The sequence below is a fragment of the Triturus cristatus genome, chromosome 11 (assembly GCF_964204655.1).
Source record: "Triturus cristatus chromosome 11, aTriCri1.1, whole genome shotgun sequence".
Classification (NCBI taxonomy): Eukaryota; Metazoa; Chordata; class Amphibia; order Caudata; family Salamandridae; genus Triturus; species Triturus cristatus.
The window spans coordinates 1,102,711,370-1,102,735,307 of NC_140594.1; the positions used below are offsets into that span (position 1 = coordinate 1,102,711,370).

A 23,938-nucleotide genomic window follows, 5' to 3' on the forward strand; every position below is an offset into this window, starting at 1 on the left:
CTATTTGCGATTCTTACAGCACATGTACAAAGCTTTTCCTAAATGCGAATTGGGCATTTAAGAAAAGCAATTGCTATCGACTTCAAGTCGATGGTAACCATGTGCAAAATAAAAAAAAATGCAGTTTTTTTATTGTGACATGAAGCGCTCGTGCCCCTAGAGCATATGTTCACTTAAATGTGCACTAGGAAATTCGAGGTGCCTCCAGGGGGGCCTTTAGTCCAGAGGCACCCTTGGATTTGCATATCTTAAATTGCGATTTCTTATTAGGAAAGCACAATTAAGGAAATGCAAACAACTTCCTATTTTTGCCGATAGGCGGGAATGCAATGGTATTTCCTATTTGCAATTCCCTAGTAGAGATTCCTAATCTGTAGGAATCACTATTAGGAAATTGCAAGTTTTATACATATCCTTTTGCATTTCTTAAAATAGCGATTCCTACGGAGTCACTATTTAAGAAATGCAAATGGGGAACATCTGGCCCAATGTGTGGTCAAGTAGGGTCCTGACAGTTACAGCAGTCACTGTCTGGTATGTAATAAGGTAAGTAGCAAAAGAAGAATTGCAACTCCCAAATATGCCAAAAGAAATGTCAGGGTTCGGGGCGTGGAAGGTCCAGAGGGTGAACCCTAGTGGTGGCAATGAATGACGAAATACATCGATGTAATAAGTTAAAAAGTGCACAATGGCTTACTGTTTTCTTTCTCATTTTTACGTTTTCTTTATTACGTATGTTGTACAAATGTCGCTAGTGACCAACTGCACACTGATTAGCCTAATGGTTTAATTTAATCGCAATGTGATTATAGTGGATAGGTACTGCTTGTATGGTGTAAAACAAAAATCAATTGAAAAAAGAATGTAATGCCTAAAATGTCATAAAATTAAAGGAGTCTAGTGTTGAGGTCAAACGTTATATCAAAAAAGATTTGCACTGGGTCACAACTGCTCTTTTCAGTTGAGTTGACCAGGTCTTTCTGCAAAACAGCCACGCGTGTGCAGCTTCAAATTGGTCATTAAAATGGAAAATTGTCTGATTTTGTACAGCAGCACAATTTCCTGCTCAACGGTACTTCGAAGTAGTGTCCAAATCTTAAGGATTGGTTCCTTAGACACAAGTGCAAAATTTACAGAGGACTCCCCATGACGCCAGTTAAGTTTCACAACTCCCAAGCCATTAGGATTATAGAAGCCAGGCTTGTCCTGTATCTGTGTCTCCATGCACATAGTTCTGGGTATCTACAGAAACTGGACTGGTTTCCTGGACACAAAAGGAATATTTTCAAATCCTTCTGTGTATGCCATAAAAGCATCCAACACTCAAGACGACCTTTCTTCAGTCTCAAGTGCAGAGATACCTTTTCGAAGTCCCACCTCACCAATAAATCAACCATAGCCATGTAACCAAAAATGTGACAATACATAATGTTACGTGGAGTAACATCAATGAGATGGAACACAGGGGACCATAGAGGAAGGCACCAAACTGCCAAAGGCACAAGGCTATACCAACGGAAGAACGTGTGCTATAGAAACGAAAATAACATTACGTATTACATTCAAGGGTTTAGAATCTCAGATTGTGGGTTGAGAGTTAATCGTGTGAATTTTTGTAAGATTTAGGGTGGTGCTGTGCCCCAGATCACCTAAATTACTAGGTCTGTGCTCAATAAGCAGGCCGTTAAGTTAGTGTCGATAGAGGCTGTATGCACAGAAATGGTAGGAACACATTTGATAGCCTTATCCACCTAGGGACAGGTGGATGTGCAACGTGGCACTAATAACAAAAAGCTTGCTGCATAAGTCAATTGTACTCATAGTTAGTCGATCATTCAGAGCCTTTGCCTGTGTGAAATGAAAGATCGGGGTATATGTTGCCAATGAGCATGCCAAGGGCTCTAGCAAGCGAGGGTTTGGTTATTGTGGGAAAATTGCAGCAAGCTGAGTGGAGTCAGTTGTAAGCCTTGTGCCATAGATGCAAGGGAATATTTCAGTTTTGGTCGAGTTAAGAATGACTGCTCTGAGCGATGACTAACTTCAGATTGCTACTAAACAGAGACTAAATTCATGAATACTGGGAAGAATGATCGCAAATAAGGAAATATCTGGGTGTCTTCAGCATACATACGGTATAACAAAAACAAAGAATAGGAGGTTCACCACTAGGTTGGTGTATACAGGGAAGATGCAATAGGACTGAGCTTGAGTGACATCAAGATGTGGGATGGGTGTAACTGGAAAGAGCAAAGATTAAGAGAGAGAATGATTGATTATGGAAACAGGATAGGAACCTGTCCATCCTAAAACTATATCTCATTACGGTACATTTACTGTAATCAGGGAGCGATTGTTGTGTGGAGATGTAGGTTTTCTGGGGTGGCAAATTTGAGTAGTGTTGGTTTAAGTGGTGAGGTACAGTGCTGTGTGGAGTGTGAAATAGTGAACAGTGTGATGTAGCATGGCTTTTTAAAAAGTTATTCAGTGTGATTTATTAGTTGACGTGGTATCCGAAAGTGCACATGGTGTGATGTGGTTAGGAGTGTTGGTGTCATGTGGTGAAGAGTTTTTGTGTGATGTGGACATTTATGGTGTGTTTTATTGTGAGGTATGAAGTATTATGGAAAAGAGAAATGTGGGTTTGTGAGGATATGGAGAAGAGTGTTATGTTGAGGTGCCCCTGGGGTAGTGCTATGAGAGGTGATGTTTTGAGCAACACAGAATGGTACATTCCATCTAGCAGTATATTGTTATATAGTGTGGTGTTTTCAGATTTCCTGTGGCAGGGTTTGGAAGGTGTAATGCAGCACTGAATAAAGAAGAATCTCAGCGCATTACCTGGACGGCCGGTCATCGATCGGGTTGTATTCCCCATCATCAAGAGTGCCATCTTCATAAAGAGTACTGGCAATAACTAGCCGAAACTTGTCACCTTAAAAAAGACAAAAAACAGAAGGTCAGTACTTTGGCAATAGGAGAAAAACATAAGAATCACTATATATAATACACCTGAACACAGACAGACCACAGCTGTCGGAAATCTGCCTTTTCTGCGTGTTCACCACATATTATTCACCTTTTGCTGGACCCTTTGCTGGCTTTAGGACTCTGCACTTAACCCCACTAACCAGTGGTAAAGTGTCTGTACTCCCACTTTAAACACGATGAAATTGGTATACTCCTAATTGGTATATAAAATTTACGCATAATCCACTAGTATAATGTACAAAATATATCCAGTCCCTGCAAGTCAAATGTCACTAGTGGACTGCAGCATTCATTATGCCAGCCACTACAGGGACAGTATAAACCATGGCTTCAGGCCTACCCTTTATAGCCTGACTGTAGCTGGGTAAAACAAGCAATTCGACCTGTCAAAATAAACCCTCATGACTTGCCAAAACCTGCCTTTAAAATATGAATAAGTCGCCCCTAAGTAGGCGTTGTAGCCCACAAGGCAGGTGTAGGGTATTTAAAAGTAGGGCATGTAGAAGTGTAATGGTAACATCCCCGTAGAGAGAATAGCACCCTGCAAAATGGTTTAAAATTGGACTACGCACTTAAGATCCAATGGTTGCGCTATGTAAAGCTGGGCTCACGAGAGTTATCTGAATCCCCCGCTGCTTGTATGGGCATTTAAAAGAAGGCGAGGCTTAAAGAGATCTTTTGGCTAAGGCTGCGGAAGACAGATGGGAGTTAAACAGAAATAAACTCGTTGTTACAATTTATCAAATGTCCCCTCCCGCTAATTATCGCCTGCAGTTCTATCTGGCTTTTATCCAGAATCCTCAGCATTTTTTATTTTGACAAGATTTCATTTAAACTACATTCCACTTATGTTTGGATTCCCGGCACATGCCTACTGTACGCAAGTTTTTTCCTGCACATGTGTCAGCACGTCAAGGCAGTCAGACTCGCATATTTTGCATATTTTGTTTTTCTTCCCATTTTATGTCACCCAAAGGAAAAGATCACTAGTGCCTGGGTTTCGAAGGTAAAAAAAGTTAAACACACAGGGGTAACCCTATAACCCAAGGAACCTGGGCTTTATCAACACAATATGAACAATGGTTCCAAAGGGAAGCAATTATTTACAATTGAAAGAAATCAAACTTCACAAAACACAGCATTAGTAGATCAAAAAGATTAATCAATATTAGACAATGAATAATATTTTCAAAAAACACAATAGTTTATTTTTTAAGATTCATTTGAATATCAACTCATTTATCAATTCATTGGAATATGAACAAAAAATGAAAAAAGGCTGTATATACAATAATATTTGCAAAGAAGCAACGCAGTGACAAAGTGAATAAGGTGACTAAGTGTAGTAGTGAAGGTGTAAATTTTACAATATATATAAGTGATTATCAATAAAATACACAAACAGTTTTTGCAGAGATTCGCAAAAAAACGTCCTCAGCTTAATTATGGATAAAGAATAGACCTTGTAAGGCACATGTCCTAATTTTTTATGGTATATACAAGGAATTCCAATTGATACGGGACTGTAGAACCGTCAACGTTTCGACCCTATAACAACCAGTCGTCGTACATAGTCATATCGGGTCTTCTTCAGGACACAGGAAGTGTATAACAGCCTAAAGTTCATGTGATGAGACAGATGTTCACCAAAATGCAGTTTATTGCCACTCGATTTCAATCTGAAGGGACTACCAGAATCGTAGAGGATCTTGATTCGTCTTGGTCTAATTTTTAAGTCTTTTCGGTCTCTTTATACTCTGATTACCGGGACCTCACTTCAGGGTAGAGAATTTGCGTATAGTGCTGTGGACATCAGGACACAAGTTCAACTGATGTCTTCCGAATTCATCTCTTAGTCAAAGGGAGTCCGTCTGTTGTATGCAGTTTCGAAGGTATCATTTAACAGTGTCAACCAGCCTCATTTTGTGTCCAACAGCGTGACAACCCAGTGGTGTGCTATGCTCTTGCAACATTTCTCTGGTCTTCTTGGAAGTGTAGGCGATCTTCAAGAGCTGACTTGGTTGTCAGAGAGGGAGACAGAGAGGGAGACAGAGAGGGAGACAGAGAGGGAGACAGAGAGGGAGAGGTTGTCAGAGAGGGAGACAGAGAGGGAGACAGAGAGGGAGACAGAGAGGGAGACAGAGGGAGAAGGGAGAGAGAGGGAGGAGGGCGACGGGGAGTGAGACAGGGGGAGAGAGAGAGAGAGACAGGGGGAGAGAGAGAGAGAGACAGGGGGAGAGAGAGAGAGACAGGGGGGAGAGAGAGAGAGACAGGGGGGAGAGAGAGAGAGACAGGGGGGAGAAAGAGAGAGACAGGGGGGAGAGAGAGAGAGACAGGGGGGAGAGAGAGAGAGACAGGGGGGAGAAAGAGAGAGACAGGGGGGAGAGAGAGAGAGACAGGGGGGAGAGAGAGAGAGACAGGGGGGAGAGAGAGAGAGACAGGGGGAGAGAGAGAGAGACAGGGGGGGAGAGAGAGAGAGACAGGGGGGGAGAGAGAGAGAGACGGGGGAGAGAGAGACAGGGGGAGAGAGAGAGACAGGGAGAGAGAGAGAGACAGGGAGAGAGAGAGAGACAGGGAGAGAGAGAGAGAGACAGGGGAGAGAGAGAGACAGGGGGGGAGAGAGAGACAGGGGGGGAGAGAGAGACAGGGGGGGAGAGAGAGAGACAGGGGGGGGAGAGAGAGACGGGGGGGAGAGAGAGAGACAGGGGGGGAGAGAGAGACAGGGGGGAGAGAGAGACGGGGGAGAGAGAGACAGGGGGGGAGAGAGAGACAGGGGGGGAGAGAGAGACAGGGGGGGAGAGAGAGATACAGGGGGAGAGAGAGACATACAGGGGGAGAGAGAGACAAGGAGGGAGGGAGAGGGGGAGGGAGAGGGAGAGATGTGTGTATGCCGGGTCTGGTGGCTCAGTGGACGAAGGCGTCTGCTGCAGGGACCTGTGTTCAACCTCATGGTCACAATTTTTTTTGCTTTAGCCCCGCCCCTCCCCCTCTGACCCCGCCCCAATCGGTGCGGCCCTCGGCCACAAACCACACTGTAAATTTGGCCCCCGAGAGAAAATTTGTGACTACCCATGCTGTATACAGTATAGCGTGGGAACTCCGCCCACTTTCCGCCTATCTTTTTGATTGTCCGAAATCCTAATTGCTGCAATCTTATTGGTTTTCGGCAACTCAATCCCGCCTCCTGACGGCCATTTCGTAATTTTTTTCCTTCCATAGCTATAGGCCCCTTTACTTTTAAAACTCTTTTATTCCCCTGCCTCCCCCCGTTCCCCCCCGCAGTCCGTAAATTCTCTGCCCCCCACCCACTCCAGTTCGTGCCTTCTTGAACGTCCGCATTTTTGTTTACAATGCAATAGGTCTCGTTTACATACAAGTCCTATTGCATTTGTAAATGCTTGTTTTCTCCTGGGATTGGCTGCGTGAGTTCACTATATTTTGCCTGACCTGTCCTATCCTGTCCAGAACACATGCGCATACAACGTCTTTACACATCATACACAGTCCAATTTACGGCGGAAGGCAGAGGGAGCACAAGCAGCGAAACGAAACAGGACAAAGTGAAGTGCGGTGGGTTCCACTCCATCCTCCTCACCCGCAGATCACCTGCCTGACTACTCTTCTTTGGTGAGGCTTTTATTTTAGTTGTAATTAAGTTTTTTTAAAACTTTATTATACCGCACTAACGCCTTTCTGTTCTGTACTCAGAGACGGGCGGGTTCAGGAGCTGTCCCGGCGGAGCTACCACCCTTGCACAGCGCACGCGGGATGTCGAACTCTGTTGATCTGGGGCCTGGACACTTTGGGAAGGTGAAGGGAATCTGCAAAGATCACAGAAGCGTCTGTGATGCATGACAGACTAGGAGCTGCACCCCGTTCTCCCCTGGACAGCTGCAGCACACAGCTCTGCTACCGCCCGCCTGCTTTGCTGGCTGCATCGCGGCTGTCTCCTGTCTGCTCCTATGGCACTGCAAGTGCTTGTTTTACCTGCACATGCGTGCATGGTGTCGAAAAATGGATTTAAAAACGCTTGCCAAAAGGACCCATTTCAGCACAAAAACGTCAAACTGTTTCCAGTTGTCAGGGAGCCCTGGCTGCTTCTCTGTATGGCTTTTCATAAAAAGCGGCGCTGGGGGCCAGAAAAGCTGTTTCCAGCACATGGATCCACGCACAAACAGCCGTTTCTTCAAGGAATATTGCGCCCTGGATTTTCAGATCTCAAAGCCCTCAAGGGTGGGAAGAGGCGTGGATGGGGTGGGAACCCCTTAGGGTCGAGGGGGCAGAGGGTGTCTTTCAGACATCCGCTGTGCCACAAGATTCGCCTTCTCCTGGCATGGTGAAGCAGTCACTCCTGACTCCACCACTGAAGGTCTGTAATTGCTGTCCCTATTTCCATGGCAACTAAAAAAGAAGGAAAACGAAGCTTAAAATCTACTCAGCTAAAGGAATGCAAGAGGCATGTTGGGCTGCCAAGCCCGTATTTTTTCATGTGCAAGTATTCAGATGCGTCACAGTAGAGGACCTGACAGGGGCATGATGGGTAAAAAGTATGTGACTGGCCCCGGGCCTTGGGGACCACTTGCGATCATTGACAGGTTCATTACCCACCGCACCCCGTGAGATCAGTGTCTCTGCTGCAGAAAATCATCCATTCAGGAAACGACAGTGAGTTTTTGGCGTTGAGTGAAGGAGGGCCTAGGAACTTGGAGCTCGTTGAAGCAGCCAAGCGTGGGGACTATGGCCTCCCTGCAGACATCCCTCCCCCTGGCCGTCACGAGCCGGTGTACTGCCTAACCTGCTGTATGAAGTTCGAGCCACCACCCAGGTCAGGCGGAGAGATACTGACTAATGTGGACACGCTGAGATTTTGCCATTCCATCAAGTCCCAAATTTCACATCTGTGCAGGTTCCCCCTGCACATGTGGCAGAGAACATGATTGGTCCATTAATAACCTACCTCTGTTACGCTCTGAAATATGTATAAAGTCTGTTACATTTAAAGGGAAAGAGTTAGATGAACTATTTAAACTACTTTGTCACAGGGTCCGGTGTACACATTTTCCAGGTTTAGAAATATACATAATATAGAGCATAGTGTGACATTAGGCCGGCGCTGGCCTTGACCAAATGCACTTTGATGCTAGGCCGCGTGGTTGGATTCTGGAGAAGCAGGGTTTGATTATTTGCCAGCCCTGCGTAATCTTACACCTTTGTTGTGTTCTCTGGGACCAATGCTTAGATCTAAACTCTAAATTATACTTTGTATTCTGCATTTGAGTATGAGATTTGAAACGAATTGTGACTTTCTATACTGTCCTTTTTAAGTCACTTGCCTGTGGTAAGGAAATCGGCTGATTTTCTTTTTACCTCACGGTTTGCTCACTTATCCTCCTGCATATTATGCGTTTCCTCCTTATTGCTATTAAATTGTATTTATCCTTCTAACTGAGTAAATAGATAATTCCAGTATTTTTTAAATTGTGAAAATTGTGATATTATACCTATCCATCTTGTATGGGACCTTTGTCGCTAAAAAAAAATAATAATACCCCACTAGCACTGTGGGATATTGGGCCTTGGAAGGGTAGTGGGTGTGACATTGGGCTAATGCTGGATATTAGCCTAGTGCTGGGTGATATTGGGGCTATGCTGAGTGATACTAGGCTTACCTGGTGTGATATTGGCACAACACTGTATGTTCTTGGCCCACCCCTCTGTATTTAGATGGACTGGGCCAGCACTCTTTATTTAGACAGGTAATTATAATGCACCAATATTATAAACTGGGAATTGACCATACACTCTCAAATGTATATCAGCCTTGCTGAAAAGTTTCATTTTGATTATATATGCAGCTTTGGTCTATATGAAGAGAGTTTTATGGTTAAATCCTACTAAGAGTAATTACAGATGATATAGGTGCATATTTTCTGGCCAAATACTTTCTATACGACAATTTATATAAATATTAAATATTTCTGTCCATCAGTTTATACCAAGCATACAGTGTGAACAAATAAGTTATTTTTGCACAAGATTTAGAGGTATGTTTATACTAAAGACAAAGATTTTACAATTAGAAAGTCCGACATTTTATCAGTGATTATGAACATACTCTGCAACTAGCACGATATTGCTTTAGTTTTTTAAATAAACTGAAAGCTCATATGGTTGCTGAATTTGAAAATATCCAACAGTCTGCCACTCAAAACGTCTGGAGAGTCCCATTTTTAGGTCTCGCCTAGCGGTGTATATACTTTAGTATATACATATATGTGTATGTCCTTTGTGGGCTCTGGAGATCAGCCCTAGAACTTGTCTGCTTCCGCTGAGGGACTTTTTTTTTCTGTTCGACTGCCTCTATTTAACTGTCATGATAGAAAATGACCAGTAGATGTCAGTAAAATACCAGAATTGATTTCTGCTGAGGGACTTTCTTTTTTTTATTTTTCTGGCAACTGCCTCTATTTAACTTTCTTGATAGAAAACGACCAGCAGAGGTTAGTAAAATACCAGAATCACATTAGCATTCTCTAGATTCCAGTCCATAGAAATTGTCTTCTAAGAGCATCCATAGACAATATTTTTTTCAAATCTTGTATTTTCAATGTTATGACCACCGAAGGCTCTGATTTTATATTAAAAACAGAGCTTTTGATTATACCATTTCCTGATGAAAGGCAATGTGTCTCTCCATGTGTTCCCATACCTGGTGTGTCACACAGTTTGGTGCTTACTTTCCCTCCATGTTAAAGAACAGTAGATGTTTCAGCACCTAGGCTAATGTGCTGCATAGCTAAATACATATAAGGTCCCAAAGGCGAGACCGATTGCATTGCAAATGCTTGTTCTCCAAGTAGAAGAAAAACCCTTATTCCCTGTCAAAACAGATAGCAATGCTATAAAAATACAAATCACTCAGTGCAGTTACAGACAAACAGTATACACTGAGATCACATAACCAAAATGAACACATTAAGCTCAACATGCAGAAACTTCATCTACAATATCACATACTATATGTCCACCATTAACCAGACGTCAAACTGACTGTAACCCCCTTAAAAACGCTATTACAAGTAACATTAACAATTGTTCCTTCACTTCAGAAATAAGTTGAAAAAGAGAACTTTCTTCCAATAATTGTCAATTTTGCGAGAGATGGAACCAAAACATCTACCCTGTTCCTACATCCTTTTTAGACTGCGCTTAATTTGTCAAATATTAAGCGCTAGGGCCCAAGGTATGACTCACTGGTTCACTGCAGCTCGCATGACCCACCTCATTTTTTAATGGCAGGTTTAAGTTCAAGTTTTATCATTTTTTTAAAAGCTAGATTACATTGTTTAATGCTGCACTAATGAACGCTGCTTAAAAATACACAGACACAGCGCCACAATGTGGTGGCTTCTCATAAATATGTAATGGTGTTTACAAATAAGTGCCAATGCTGAGCACCGGAAAACACAGGCACAAATTAAGCACTGTTTTTAGGTCAAGCCACTTGTGCTATCAGGATGATCTGTTGTATGTACATTGTGGGCTTTGACTCCAAGGATTTTGATTTGTCTAGTCTGTTGTCTTGTGAGTAATTTAGCTTCCTAGCCCCACCTTTTTTCAAGTTGTTCACTCCCCTGGAGTATCGCCCCAGGGTTTGTAAGCTTCCACTAGTCCTACTGTTAACATCTATCTGTTTAGGGACTTCTTTTCCCTTTCTCTAAGAGCATTTGACCAGAGCGATCGATGTTTTCAGCGCTCCATAGTCAGTTTCTGTAAAACCAGGTTGTTAATCATGTTCTTATCGTCTTATATTGACTGTGCATTCAAAGACCGAGGTCAAATGTTAGAGGCTGTTTTCTTTGGCTGCGTCTGGGTATAAACATGTGGGATTTAAATTTTTGCCTCTGTCGCCGTTGCCAGGATGTCTGTTTTGCTCAGCCGAAGCGTCAAGTTATTATGAATGTCCATCACGGTATGTTGCTCACCAACTTATGTTGCTGTTGTCAGCATGTTACCACTTTCCAGTTGCGTCAGAGGCCTCATTATCTCTCGGGGAGGTGGACTGGTGAAAAAGGTTGTGCGTTTTAATTACAGGCAGCAGGAACGTGTATGAGTTAATTATTTATTTAGTGGGCTGCAGGCAGGACGGAATGTGCATGAGGCATTTATTTATTACGTACCATGACGGTAAAGGCGCCGTCGGCTTCCCCACTGCGCAACCTTGGAGTAACACTAACGGGTAAAAAAATAAGAGCAAAGGGTGATGGAGCAAGTACTCGTAGAAAGAGACTTGCTCAGAAGCAATCCTCTCATTTAACTCCCCAACATGTTATTAATTCTGTATTGTGTAAAACTAAAGCGCGCCACATAAAAACGAGGGTTAGAGAAGCTTGCACATGTGTTTACTAACGATAACCATTCGAACGAACTAATAAAACCGCTTTAACAGGGAAATCTTTACTGTGCATGCGTCAACTGCATCTACGTAATATGACGTACTAACACTTTTTCCAAGTCATAATTTGCTGACACCTAAAAATAACATAATTGATGCATTAAAATACTATGAAAAACCATTGCCTGCAAGTCAGTCAGGCGGCCTATTGCTGTATAAGAACATTTCTCACCAGATTGTTGGCATTATTGAGCCTGCAAACGTAGCATAGAGTTCCACCAGCTACTAATTGATTTTAATAAGCATTTGGCGAGTGTAGGGAATAATAAAGCTCTTACATTTTCTTTTTTAAATTTCAAACTTCAGTCACCCGGAGCAGTCTCTCATTTGTCGGTTTGTCTATGAAGCGGACTTACTTCTATTCCCCATGGGACTCTGGATTGAGCTTTAAGATTTCAGTTGACTTCGATGATTTAAATTTGATATTTTTAATCCCTGATAATTTACAATGAATCGCAATAGTGAAGAAGATGGTACGAGTAACAGCAGTGGAGGGTCTATGTAAGAACTATTTTTGTTTTTCGCTCATCTTTAAAGCCAGTTATTGTTGTAATTGATACCCTGCTTATGTGACACATCCAGTTAGATAATATACAAAGCCCACAAAAGGGTCTCTGCATATGTACTTACTCATCTTAACTTGTCATTCATAAAATTACGGATCATGGCAGAATATCACAAGGAACACTTGTTTCATAGGCCACTTTCTGCTACTTCAACCCTCATAAGCAGCTCAGTTTTCACTTAGAGTTAATGTGACAAGTGCCTTGGATGTCCTATCTATCTTGGTAGGGTAGAGGCACATCAAAATGGCAAGTCCAACGAAATATATTCATGTCCTACAAAATATAGTAGACAACTGGCATATTATTAATGTTTATTCTCCTCAGCTCGAATGGCACCATCATTCAATTCTTTCTAAATTATAACTTTTGGATTTGAGTAAATAATTTGTTCCCAGCGAGTATTTTAATGTTACTTGTCACTTTGAAAGGTTGTTTTTCATACTATGCATAGTTATCATTGAAGCATCTCAGGTTGGTAGCTGACCACATACAACTTTGAACATTAGTTTACATCTATGTGTCTGGATGGGAAGTTTCTTTTCGTGAGCACTGCGTTGTAAGACCTTTATTCAAAGTACTCGGTACATTATCTTACACATGGAATAACTATTGGTGCTGTTTTCATCCTGTGTTTCAATTTAACTCCAATTTCATGGTGGAACTCAATTAGACTAAACCACACACTACGTTAGGCTAACGGTACGTTTTACTCATGTCTCGTTGGTTTATTAGGCTTGTATGCATTACTTTCTGAAGGGGTGGCTACATAGGTCTTTTTTTAACCACAGCAAAAGGAATCCTCATCATTTATCTCAATTCATGTCCATTTCACTGATCTCCCATTCGATTGTCGACTGGAACGCGAAGCTGTTCAAGAAAGCGCCAATTATGGCACTGTAGGGAAAAAAGCCTTATTTCGATGCTTCAACTGTATTTTTGCTGTACCTGTGATCCTTTCCTGCCATTATAACCTCTGATAGTAGGGGCTGCTAAATCTGTGTCAGGAGCAAACAAGCACAGGCTAAACACTTATAAGGTCCCAAAAGTGGGACCTATTGGCTATACCAATGCTTGTTCTTGATGTGTGCACTGCTCTTTTGCACTTAAGTCTGCAGTAAAATGATACGATATTGTGAAAAGAAACCTGACAACCAATATTGATGATGATATACTATTATTCTAGGTCTGCGACTTAAGTTTCTGAGCTGCTGAAAAGAATATCTTTCATAGACGTGCCAGAGTTCATACTAAAGAAAATAAATCTGAGACGATACTCTTGAATGAATATTGTTTTCAGGTCCAAACTGAAGGCACAAGGCTTTGACAATATGCATCCTGTTCCAACTAAACCTCGAGAACTATCAGAAAACTGAATATGTATTCTGGTTTAGAAAAGACCCAAGTTAGAAATAAACATTGGTAATCTCAAAACATTGCATGGAGGAGAAGAGGGAAAGTAGTTAAAATGCTAATCACCCATGTGCTTTAGCACACCCTTAGGGATGTTATGCATTAGACAAATAGAAATCTAATACAGTATATTCGTAAACAGTACAATGTGCTTCCTTTTCTCTTCTACTCTCCGATATTTCAATAAAAGTATCACAATTTAATGGAACAGGGAAAAGCTTGAGATGGGTCTTAAAAAACATATATAGAAGGCAAACTGTTAGTGTCCGTGATGACATTTCATACATAAAGATCAATTCCAACATGTCCTAAGCAGTGGTTTACCCTACAAATAAGATACGGCACCTCATCAATTTTACCATAGCTGAAAGACGACATGCAATCTGGTCACTGCGCTAGTTAATTATATTGCAAATTAAGATCACAAACCTTTTAATGCGTGTTGAGAACTGAACTTCAGTCGTAAAATGAAACTTTCACTCTACCTCCCAAACAAAAACTGCAACAGCAATACAGTCCTCTACATCGGTTGCTCTAACCCAATCCAGAACAGTGTTCTGGACTGTAGTCAATCTTCAGAAGGCCCAAATACTAGATATACAGGACTGTTGGCATTGCAAAGTGGCTTCTAGTACTTTCATATGTGAGCCCTCCTACTAAATATGCATTCATCCATTAATTCTGAGGTGTTGTCAGACACCAAATAATTGAAATTTTCAGCAAAAATAGTTCAATTAACCTAGGTCTAGAGAAACCTTTGCAGTAATAGTACCCAACAAAAGTAAAGTCAAAATAGACAACCAGATTAAAATGAAGTCATTTTATGTAGGGAATTAAATGCATAAATGTGTACTGTGTGTGTGTGTGTGTGTGTGTGTGTGTGTGATTGGGGGGGGGGGGATGTTATCCATCGAGAGAAAATCCAGGTGAGTATGCATAAACCAGGGTTGGAATAGGAATATACAGTACCCACAGCTGTAAATCCAAGCAGCCAGCTCCACATTCTAAGAGGACAATAAGCTTCTTATGAATAGTCTAATGACATCCTTGATAAGCATATCAAGTTCAAATTGAAATGTTAGTGGCTGTGTAAACTACAGTTAACAGCTAACCCTTCTGCATTTATAGTCAGCCCCAATTACATTTTTAACATCGCAACTCATTTGAATACAGAGAGGAGTATAGGGAAAGAAGAACCCATTACAACACATATTGTAGTTAACAAGAAGGAGATATTACAATCAATGAACTCACCAAGGTCCACTGGATAGATTTGTATGTTCACATCCAAAATAAGGTCCATCTTAAATGACTCACTCTCACAATGTAGACGGGAAACTGAGAGGAAAGGGGACACTGTTACACAGATGTTTTCACAAAGGTCAACACTCTCAGTTACACAGAAGACCTAAGCATTAGCCTCTAAACCACATGAACTCAATGGATTTGAGATTAACCTCCCCCCTCACACCAAAACAAATGGTTCTACTGAGACCAGCCGATATGAATATAGATTTTACAAAAACAAGAATTGCATCAAAGTGGACGTGGGATCATTTTCTCCTCTTGGCCAGAATCAGCAAATTGACTGGTTGTGGCAGAACAATGTGGTCAGATATTTGTGGATCCTGGAAGATGTCCAGATCCTGCTATGCACAGCAAAAGGCTGGGTTCTGGGTGCACAGCATGGATGCGGCTGAAAACGGAGTCCTCTATGCAGAATGGAAAGAAAGGGCTGTGAGTATATCAGTGGGTATGATACGTAAAGAGCACTGGACTTGTGTGAATGGCTTGGATGAAAGCTTACCGAGTATAGCTGAAGACATCTAGACACTACTGGGAATTGTCGGGGTTATGTCTGGTCATGCTGGGTTTAGCGAGGTCACAGGCAATAAGCTATTGCAGCAGAACTATGGTGAGAGCCCACTTGCCACCACCAAAATGGGCATAGGATGTTTGCACACCTGTGCAAAACCAGCCCCTACTTTCAAACTAAGATGGCCAGCCTATTAGATTCTGGGGTTTAGTGGCATTGAGCATCTTTTGTAAAATCACTGATGATGTCAATTGTAAGGTGAAGTGTGGTGTCAGATGTAAAGTCATGGGAAGCATGGCAGGCATATATATGTGTATGTATGGGGGGGGGGGGTTTCATTGTTAGCATAAAATCCCTTCAATCAAAGCTTTTCAATGGAATGCATGTACAAATATAAATTGTTGAAGAAGAATGAAGCAGAACTGGTCATAACTCATAAGTGCAGTGGCAAGTGTGACCACTGCAAAGACACCTACATACTGATGCTATGACAGTGACAAAAACAAAAATTGGTTATAAAGCCAAAACACCAAGTAACTCCCGCTTATCTTGCAGACAAGCTCACAAATGTTGGTTGTTCCCAGTACACCTGCAGCCAGGACAACTGCAGACCAAGAAGTGCAAAAAAGAAAAAAAATAAGATAACAGGCCTTTTCCATCTGTGCACCCAGTATCCGGAACAACACCCCGCTACAATGTAGTAAAGAGTTGAAGACTCACCTCTTTGAAGAATACTATATCATAATACATTAAACGTCCACAACTCGGCTTCCTCTCCTATTACTCCCTAACTTAAAGCTTGCCATGAACAGTGCTCCACTTTGGCTGGGTTCACCCGATAGACATAACATATACATACATGACAATGGAAAAATGTCAAATGAAAAACACACATTTGGGAAGAGGCTAGACTCAGTAAAGTCAGACACTACTACAAGGATACCCACATTCAAACACACCGATATAAAGAAAAGATCATGATACCCATCCCCCCACAAATAAAGAAACAGACTACAATTAAGCAATTGATCCACTGTCTATATAATTCCTACATAGGCATCGTTCCATTGTAAAACCCAAACCAGCTGACAACAAACACAAACGTTTGAAACCCACATCAGCACCAGACACTGTAAAAGCTACAGTAAAATAATAAGAAAGGTTCACAGGTGTTGTGACATCCTAGAATTTTGTTGGTGATATGTATAAGTCTACGAGGGAACCGTACATTCGCGCAATTGGTATTGTGATGTCAGACAGTTCGGATTTGGAACCTTGGGTACGGATGACAAGTGGGAAACGCTTAGAGGCTTACGGACGCATAGTGCTCAGTTGTGGTATCAGGGTATTGGACGAATGGTGTCTGCAACATCATTACAAAGTCTGGTGTCCGCAACATCTCTAGTCAGATAGTAACGCATACAGCAAATCCCAATATACAGGATAAGCTTTGGGCTAAGAGAAAATCTAAAATGTTCAGTGGGAAAAAAAAAATGTTGACGTGGTTGCAAGAATCACTTAGCCAATGAGAAAAGTTGTGCAGCATGAAAGCAGAAATGTTCAAAATGTGGCATCATTGGTCATATTTACAAAGTGTGTCAGAAGAAGACAAGGAAAATCTTTGTTGTAAAATGTGTAGATCCAAAGGGTGAGGTTCAGTCTAGTTCCAAAGAGGAAGAGGATCTGAATTTATGTGTATTGAATGTGGATGAAGTCATTTTGTGTGTGAAGGGTAAAAGGTCTATTGGGGTGTAGCAATTTCCGTTGTGGCAGACTCAGGGTCGAATTGTGAATGAGGTGGTGTGGCAGGAAACATTTGTACTAGTAGTAGGTAACAATTTTAAAAAGTAAGATATTTCACCCAAAACATTTACCGGAGAGCCTGTTATAATTGCGTACAGAGAATTGTTATTTAAATTTAAGACCAGAGAAACTTTAGAAACATTGTATGTGTTGGCCTTGGATCCATTTGTGGCAACATTTGGTTGTTTCAAATTCAAAAGGATACCTTTTGGATTGACCTCTGTAGCGGCCACGTTTCAGAGGTTAATGCAGGTAATCTTTAAAGACATGAGTGACCTGTAAATATTTCAAGATGACATCATGGTAATGGGGAAGAGCACAAAGGAACATGATTGCAAACTCTCACAAGCGATGAAGATTCTGGAGGAAAAGAGTAACATTTGAACTTAGTAAGTCTAGATTTGCAGAGGAAAAAGTCACTTACTTAGGCCATGAGATAACAGGAGAGGGTATCAAATCTAAAAAAGGAATTGTTAGATGTTATCAAAGAAGCTCCAGTGCCTAAAACAAAGGTGATGTATTGGCATTTTTAGACTTGATATAATTCTACGCCAAGTTTGCCTAAGATTTCTGTACGAAAACCTATATTTTATGACAACTACTCAAATTGAAAAATCATTTTTGAAACGTGAAAAGGCATTTGTGGATATCGAAAAAAGATACCTGCGATGCTCCACCCTTGCATGGTTTTGATCCCACCTTACATAGTGCAGTCACCACTGATGCTAGTGGGAGGGGTATTGAAGCGATGTTGACCCAGAAGTATTTAAATGGTTTGGAAAGGACCATAGCTTTACCATCTCATTCAATAACTCCTACTGAGGAAAAATAGTCAGTAAATGAACGAGAGACACTAGCTTGTGTTTGGGGTCTGGGACATTTCAGACAGATATTGAGGGCTATGAAATTACTTTACAGAGTGATCATAAACTGCTCGCAAAAATATGGACTACTAATGGATTACATAATGCCTCACCCCGCCCTCCAAGAATGTCAGAAAGAATGTTAGACTACAATTATGAGGTAACAGTATGTGCCGGGGTAAAGAATGTGGTTGTGGATTTTTTAAGTCGCATGCAGTTACCTTTGAAAGAAAGATGTCAAATGGATCTGGATGCGTTTTGTGTAGCTAATATTCTTTGAGAAGTACCTAGCATTTCTGAGGAGGAATGGACACAAACCCATAGTGCGGATAAAACATTGGTTGATGTGAGCAGAAGGATCCATTGGGCAAAAGTAATTTCGACCATACTGGGAATTAAGGCATGAACGGTCTTTTGAAGGAGGGTTAGTGATGAGAAATGGTAAAGTGATCCCTCCAGTATGCTTAATATCTAAAAAATCTGGATATATGCATGAAAGGCATTCGGGCATAGGAAAAGCAGAGTACACTAAAATGTTCATATTGGTGGCCAGGTTTGGATTTAGGAATTGAAATAAAAGTGAGGAATTGTTTAGCTTGTGAAAATCTAACAAAACCCACACTACCTTTATGCCGTCATTACACCCAATAATTTTTAGGTCTCGCCTGACCCAGCGCATGCGCTGGTCTGGCGAGACTTTTTGTGAGGGCTCAAAAAAGTGCTACCACTGTAGCCTAGAGCTACAGTGCATGTGTGTGCGCCTCACTTTCGTGGCCGCACGGCTGCTTTGATGTTCTCCGTGAGCCCGTTTTTTTTCCTGTTTATTACTTCTATGTAGTAATGGTGGCACCCGTGCGCCGCCATTACTACAGAGCAGTAATAAACAGAAACAAGCATTGGCATAGCCAATAGGGCTCGCTTTTGGGACCTTATAAGTATTTAGTTATGCAACTGTTGCATGGCTAAACACTTATAAGGTCCCAAAAGCGAGACCTATTGGCTATGCCAATGCTTTTTTTTTTTTTTTACAAAAAGTATTTTTGAAAAAGGGATTACCTAAAATGATCATTAGTGACAATGGGACTTGTAGAAAAGGATAGATTGTAGTCACGAGGTAAGTTGAAGAAGATATTTATTGGTAAGTCACAAGATGGTAGTTGCAAGTATATAACTTGGTCAATGGCCCAAGAAGGCTAGTTCAGGATCCCACCAGGAGCTGCATCTTTGCTGCTCAGCCTACTCCCTCTAACTGTCATTCCTCCAGTCCACCAGGCACACCAACATTCCACACAGTCATCAAGCATTCCAACATTCCATACACACATACTCATGCATACTGGCTGAGCAGCAGGAAATGTAAGTACAACACATCCTCTTCCCTTGAGAAATCAAAGAACTAAAAATAGAACAAGCCTATATGAGAGTAGCACCAATATGCAGAGGGCTTGTCAAAACATTGCATCCAAAAGAATATCTTAGGTGAAGAAAAACACAAGATGAGGAAGGACATTGAAGCTGCAGAAAGATAGGTACATATTGCAGAAGAACAGAGGATGGAAGAATGAGTGAAAGTACACAGCAAGGAAAAGAGTGCAAATGATAAAATACGAACATAACATAGCACATCCCCTTCCCTTGGAAACAAAGAAGAAAATCCAGAAAATTGAATAAACAAGAAACTGCAAATATGAGATAAAGAGGAAAAAACATAAGCAATTCACATGGAAATGAGTATTTCAGATGGAAAATGAGAATAGGAGGAAGGCTATCCTCCAAACAACTATATTAAATTCAATCATAGCATGGAAATACTGTGCAGGGTTGGGAGAAAAGTTGATACCAATAAGGTATATAACTCAAACTAGTAACCCATTTCAACACACCACGCACTAAAGAGGGCAAGGTGTAGGACTTGGAGAATGGAGGACACCCGCGGAGTGTAAATTCCAAACCATTCACACTGTTCTACACTCCACAACCATATAAGGGACACTAAGGAACCCATAATGCATTTAAATAAATGCGTACAAAATAAACTACTATAGGGTACACTTCCCATTGCGCACCAAAATATATATAATGTATAAGGAACACGGCCCATTGCGCACTATCGATTCAAGAAAAGGGTACACTGCCCATTGCGCACAAAAATATATATAATGTATAGGGAACACGGCCCATTGCGCATTATAAATTTAAGAAAAAAATTACACTGCCAATTGCGCACTAAATACTTTGCAGAAAAAAGAAAATAAGTGTAAAGGAAAAGTAACCCACACTGCTAGGTAGAACAAATATACAGGAAATATACAGGTAATGCAAGTGTAAAAGGGTAAACAACCCACACTGCTAGGTAGAGCAAATATACAAGTTCATACAAGTGTAAAAAGGTAAACAACCCACACTGCTAGGCAAACAATCTATACTAAAGTTAGGCACAAATGCTGTATAAGGTGAAATCAGTGTAAAGGATGTGCGCATCACCCACGCTGAAAGATAAAAACAAGTGTATAGAGACCGGCTCTAATACACAACTACCCTAAAGGAAAAATCTAAGCTTAGTGCCCTGAAGATATCTAGATCGGCCAAATCATTAACAAATAAAGCTCACACTAAATGCATACCACGTAAGTAAAAACTCAATTAAAGTATGAGTAAAAGTTAGAATAAAACACAGTGTATATAACAGATTACTTAGTGTACTAAATAAGATTTTTAAAAAACTGTGGTACACCTCCCCTTACTCACCAATTGTCAACACATAAGAGTCTCGTTTGAATTATTACACAAGTCATTACAAGCACATTAAGCTGTAATTCTAAACCAATAGCAGATGACAATATATGAGAAAGAAGGGACAAACGCCGGTGAGCGAAATTTCTCACCCGAAAAGTGTTGAACCTGTCCCACGCCGTTTAATAAGTCCTTTAAATGTTAGTAGTTGGAAGAGAAAAAACTGCACCCTATGGCGGTTGACAACGATGTTAATAGTTTTAAATCATGAAAAGATTGCCAAAAGAATTGTAGTACCAATTCCCCTCATCCAAGCATTTTCGGTGAGTTGCGCAGCTTGACTTCAATACGTCAATGTTCACAGAGACTGCATATATGCTGGATTGATCGAGGGTAGCACAACGAGAGCACAGCACAGGAGCACTAACATCGAATGAGTGCGAAGAGCTACGGAGCATGACTAGGAAGCTGACAACAATCACTAATATGATTGCTTGGTGTTGGATGAAGAGAACGGTCAATATAACTTTATTGACACGCAAAAAAAAACGTGGTTGCAAACATCGTATTGTGCGTGAAATTGCTGGACACGAAGGAGAGCGCCAAACACAAAATGGCGGCACGCACCGGTGACGCCGCGCAGGATGGCTCTCGGCACCACCGTGCTGCAAAGCGTAGTGCATTAAAGCCTTGGAGACCCGCAAACGTCACAGAGGAAGCACAGCAGCTTCGCTGGACACTGGAAGGCGGTAAGGCTGCACGCGCAGTGTCCACACACAAGGTGAGCGCGCGGTGTGGTGATTTGAACTGGGCGATTGAACTGTCACATGTAGAGGGAACGGCTGGGGCCGAAATTAAAATCCAAAAATTGGGCTTACCTCCATATGTCCGTAACATCACGACTTCGGTACACATGAGAAGTCGAACATTCGGCAAACCAAGATAAAAAAAAACGTACAGTGCCGCTCTCGCCTCACCCAAAGCTTCGCATTAAACACTCCTTACACAAAGTGCCCTTCGCAAAATTAAACATTGCCATGCGTTCTTCTCTTCACCACAGTCTCCGAATGTCTCTGAATGTCCAATTGTGTAACTAAACGAGAAAATATGCCAGACCTTGATGTATGCTGGTCAGCGCTGTATTCGTTTCTTCTGAAATATAAAACCACAAGGAATTTGAAGCGCCCTGGGTAGGCCCTGGTGGAGGACACTGGTGGGACCTGGGAGGGCGTTCTTTTCCTTGCTCTTTAAAGTTGCTTTGCTTTGAGTAGTTTCTAGTACAAATAAAGTTCTGCATAAATGTAAATGTCTTCACCTTCAGTAGTCTTGTCACGCAGGGTTTCTTCCAGATCGTCGCCAATGTAGAAAAGGATAGATTGTAGTCACGAGGTAAGTTGAAGAAGACATTTATTGGTAAGTCACAAGATGGTAGTTGCAAGTATATAACTTGGTCAATGGCCCAAGAAGGCTAGTTCAGGATCCCACCAGGAGCTGCATCTTTGCTGCTCAGCCTACTCCCTCTAACTGTCATTCCTCCAGTCCACCAGGCACACCAACATTCCACACAGTCATCAAGCCTTCCAACATTCCATACACACATACTCATGCATACTGGCTGAGCAGCAGGAAATGTAAGTACAACAGGACTCAGTTCACTTCAGAAGCATTCAAGCAATTTTTAGTGTGTAATTGCATTTCACACAAGAAAATTTAACTGTATCATCCGGCCAGTAATAGTGCAGTTGGAAGTTTTAACTGTGTTATTAAAGGTATAGTACAACTAGCAAACAACAGTAACATGCATTGGAGGAAGGTGTTAGTGCACAATACTTGGAATTACGCCTTAATAATCCACTGGCCTTAGCCCTTTTGTTATAATGAGGCGAAGAACACCTATTACTAAGGATACTGTAGGGTGAATGGTTACAGCTAAGAAATCAAATTATTTGTCTGGTGTGGTTAAACAGAAGTAGAAGCATGCGCAGGATTTGTGCAAGAAACAGGATACAAAACATGGAAGCTGATCTGCGCACATTAAAGATTGGAGGCAGATTGAGAGTAAAAAGGAGTGATATTTTGAAGAAGGGCCAAACTCGTTTTTCACAACCATTAGTTGTGGAAGAAATAAATTTAAATTCTGTGTGGTTGAATGATGGAAGTGTGTGGCATCTCTCATGTTTATCCTTGTGACAGAGAGTGGTGGTAGTGAAGGGGTGCAGAATAAGGAAGATTGTGTCAGAAGAGAACATCATCCTACAAGGCAAGAAATTAATAAAACTGATTAATTAAATGATTGTAGTGGATGTGATCAAAGGTCCAGTAACGTTGTGGGTGTTAAGGGCGGAATCAGTGTCGCAGGATGTTACTATTAGTAATAATACACACAATTAAATAAATCCACAAGTTGAGAACAGCGTGATTAAATATGGGTGTGTAATGAAGAAACCTAACAGGCTGCCCGACTTTAAATGCGATTAACCAACTTGAAGGTTGTTTTGTTATCCACAGGTCGTGGAAATTTTATTACTGTACATTGTAATGATTTAGAATGTAAGTATAGTACAGCAACCTTAGTTTACGAATTTATAGTATTTAGGTTGTATCTCGATTTGCTGCAATTCTATTGTATGTAGTGAGTAATTAAATGTATTTTTCCATTGAAAAAAGTGGATCTGTTGTAACGTCCTTAGATTTTGTGGGTAATAGAAATCTACAAGGCACCATTAATTTGCGCAATTGGTATTGTGAGGTCAGTCAGTTCAGATTTGGAACCTTGGGGATGGATGACGGATGGGAGATGCTTAGAGGCTGCCGGACAGGATGGCTGCATAGTGCCTAGTTGTTGTCAGCGATCCAGGGTGGTAGTGTTTGAGGTATGTCACCTTCCTAATAAATGGATGCTGGTGTGTGCAGTTGGATTCAGGTGCCTCCAGTCGGGCTGGCAGTGTCTGTGGTCAGGTTTCCACTCGGATTAACAGCCCTCATAGCACAGACAGGTCGCTATAAAACTTTGCAGCGCTTGTATACACACACCCCTCCTCTTCCCTCTCTCACAAAACGAACCAAGAAAAAAGAAAGGCCAATATGTCTCTTATGTGGTGGATAGAAGCCTTTTAAATGTAATACTATTTTCATCCATTTTGCCATTTCAATGCCAGTGATGGTTAGGAAATCTGTTCCACACCCCCTGCATCGAAATGACTAAACTACGCCCCTGGTTGCTGTGTCTGGGTATTGAAAGAATAAAAGTGTACTTATTACAAAGTCTGGTGTCAGCAAAGACTTTACAACGGAAATTAGAACT

General features: G+C 41.5%; 1 protein-coding gene across 2 annotated transcripts in view; it reads right to left on the minus strand.

Moving 5' to 3' along the window:
* Positions 1 to 23,938, minus strand: part of POLR2H (RNA polymerase II, I and III subunit H) — a 44,361-nt gene that overhangs the window by 19,994 nt on the left and 429 nt on the right. The window contains exons 2-3 of one of the 2 annotated variants that reach the window (XM_085635510.1): positions 14,674 to 14,757; positions 2,839 to 2,932 (exon numbers count right to left, since the gene is read on the minus strand). In XM_085635510.1, coding sequence (XP_085491636.1) covers positions 2,839 to 2,932; positions 14,674 to 14,757 — 178 coding nt within the window. The remainder of the gene's footprint in view (positions 1 to 2,838; positions 2,933 to 14,673; positions 14,758 to 23,938) is intronic. The other variant, XM_085635512.1, reaches the window with a different exon arrangement.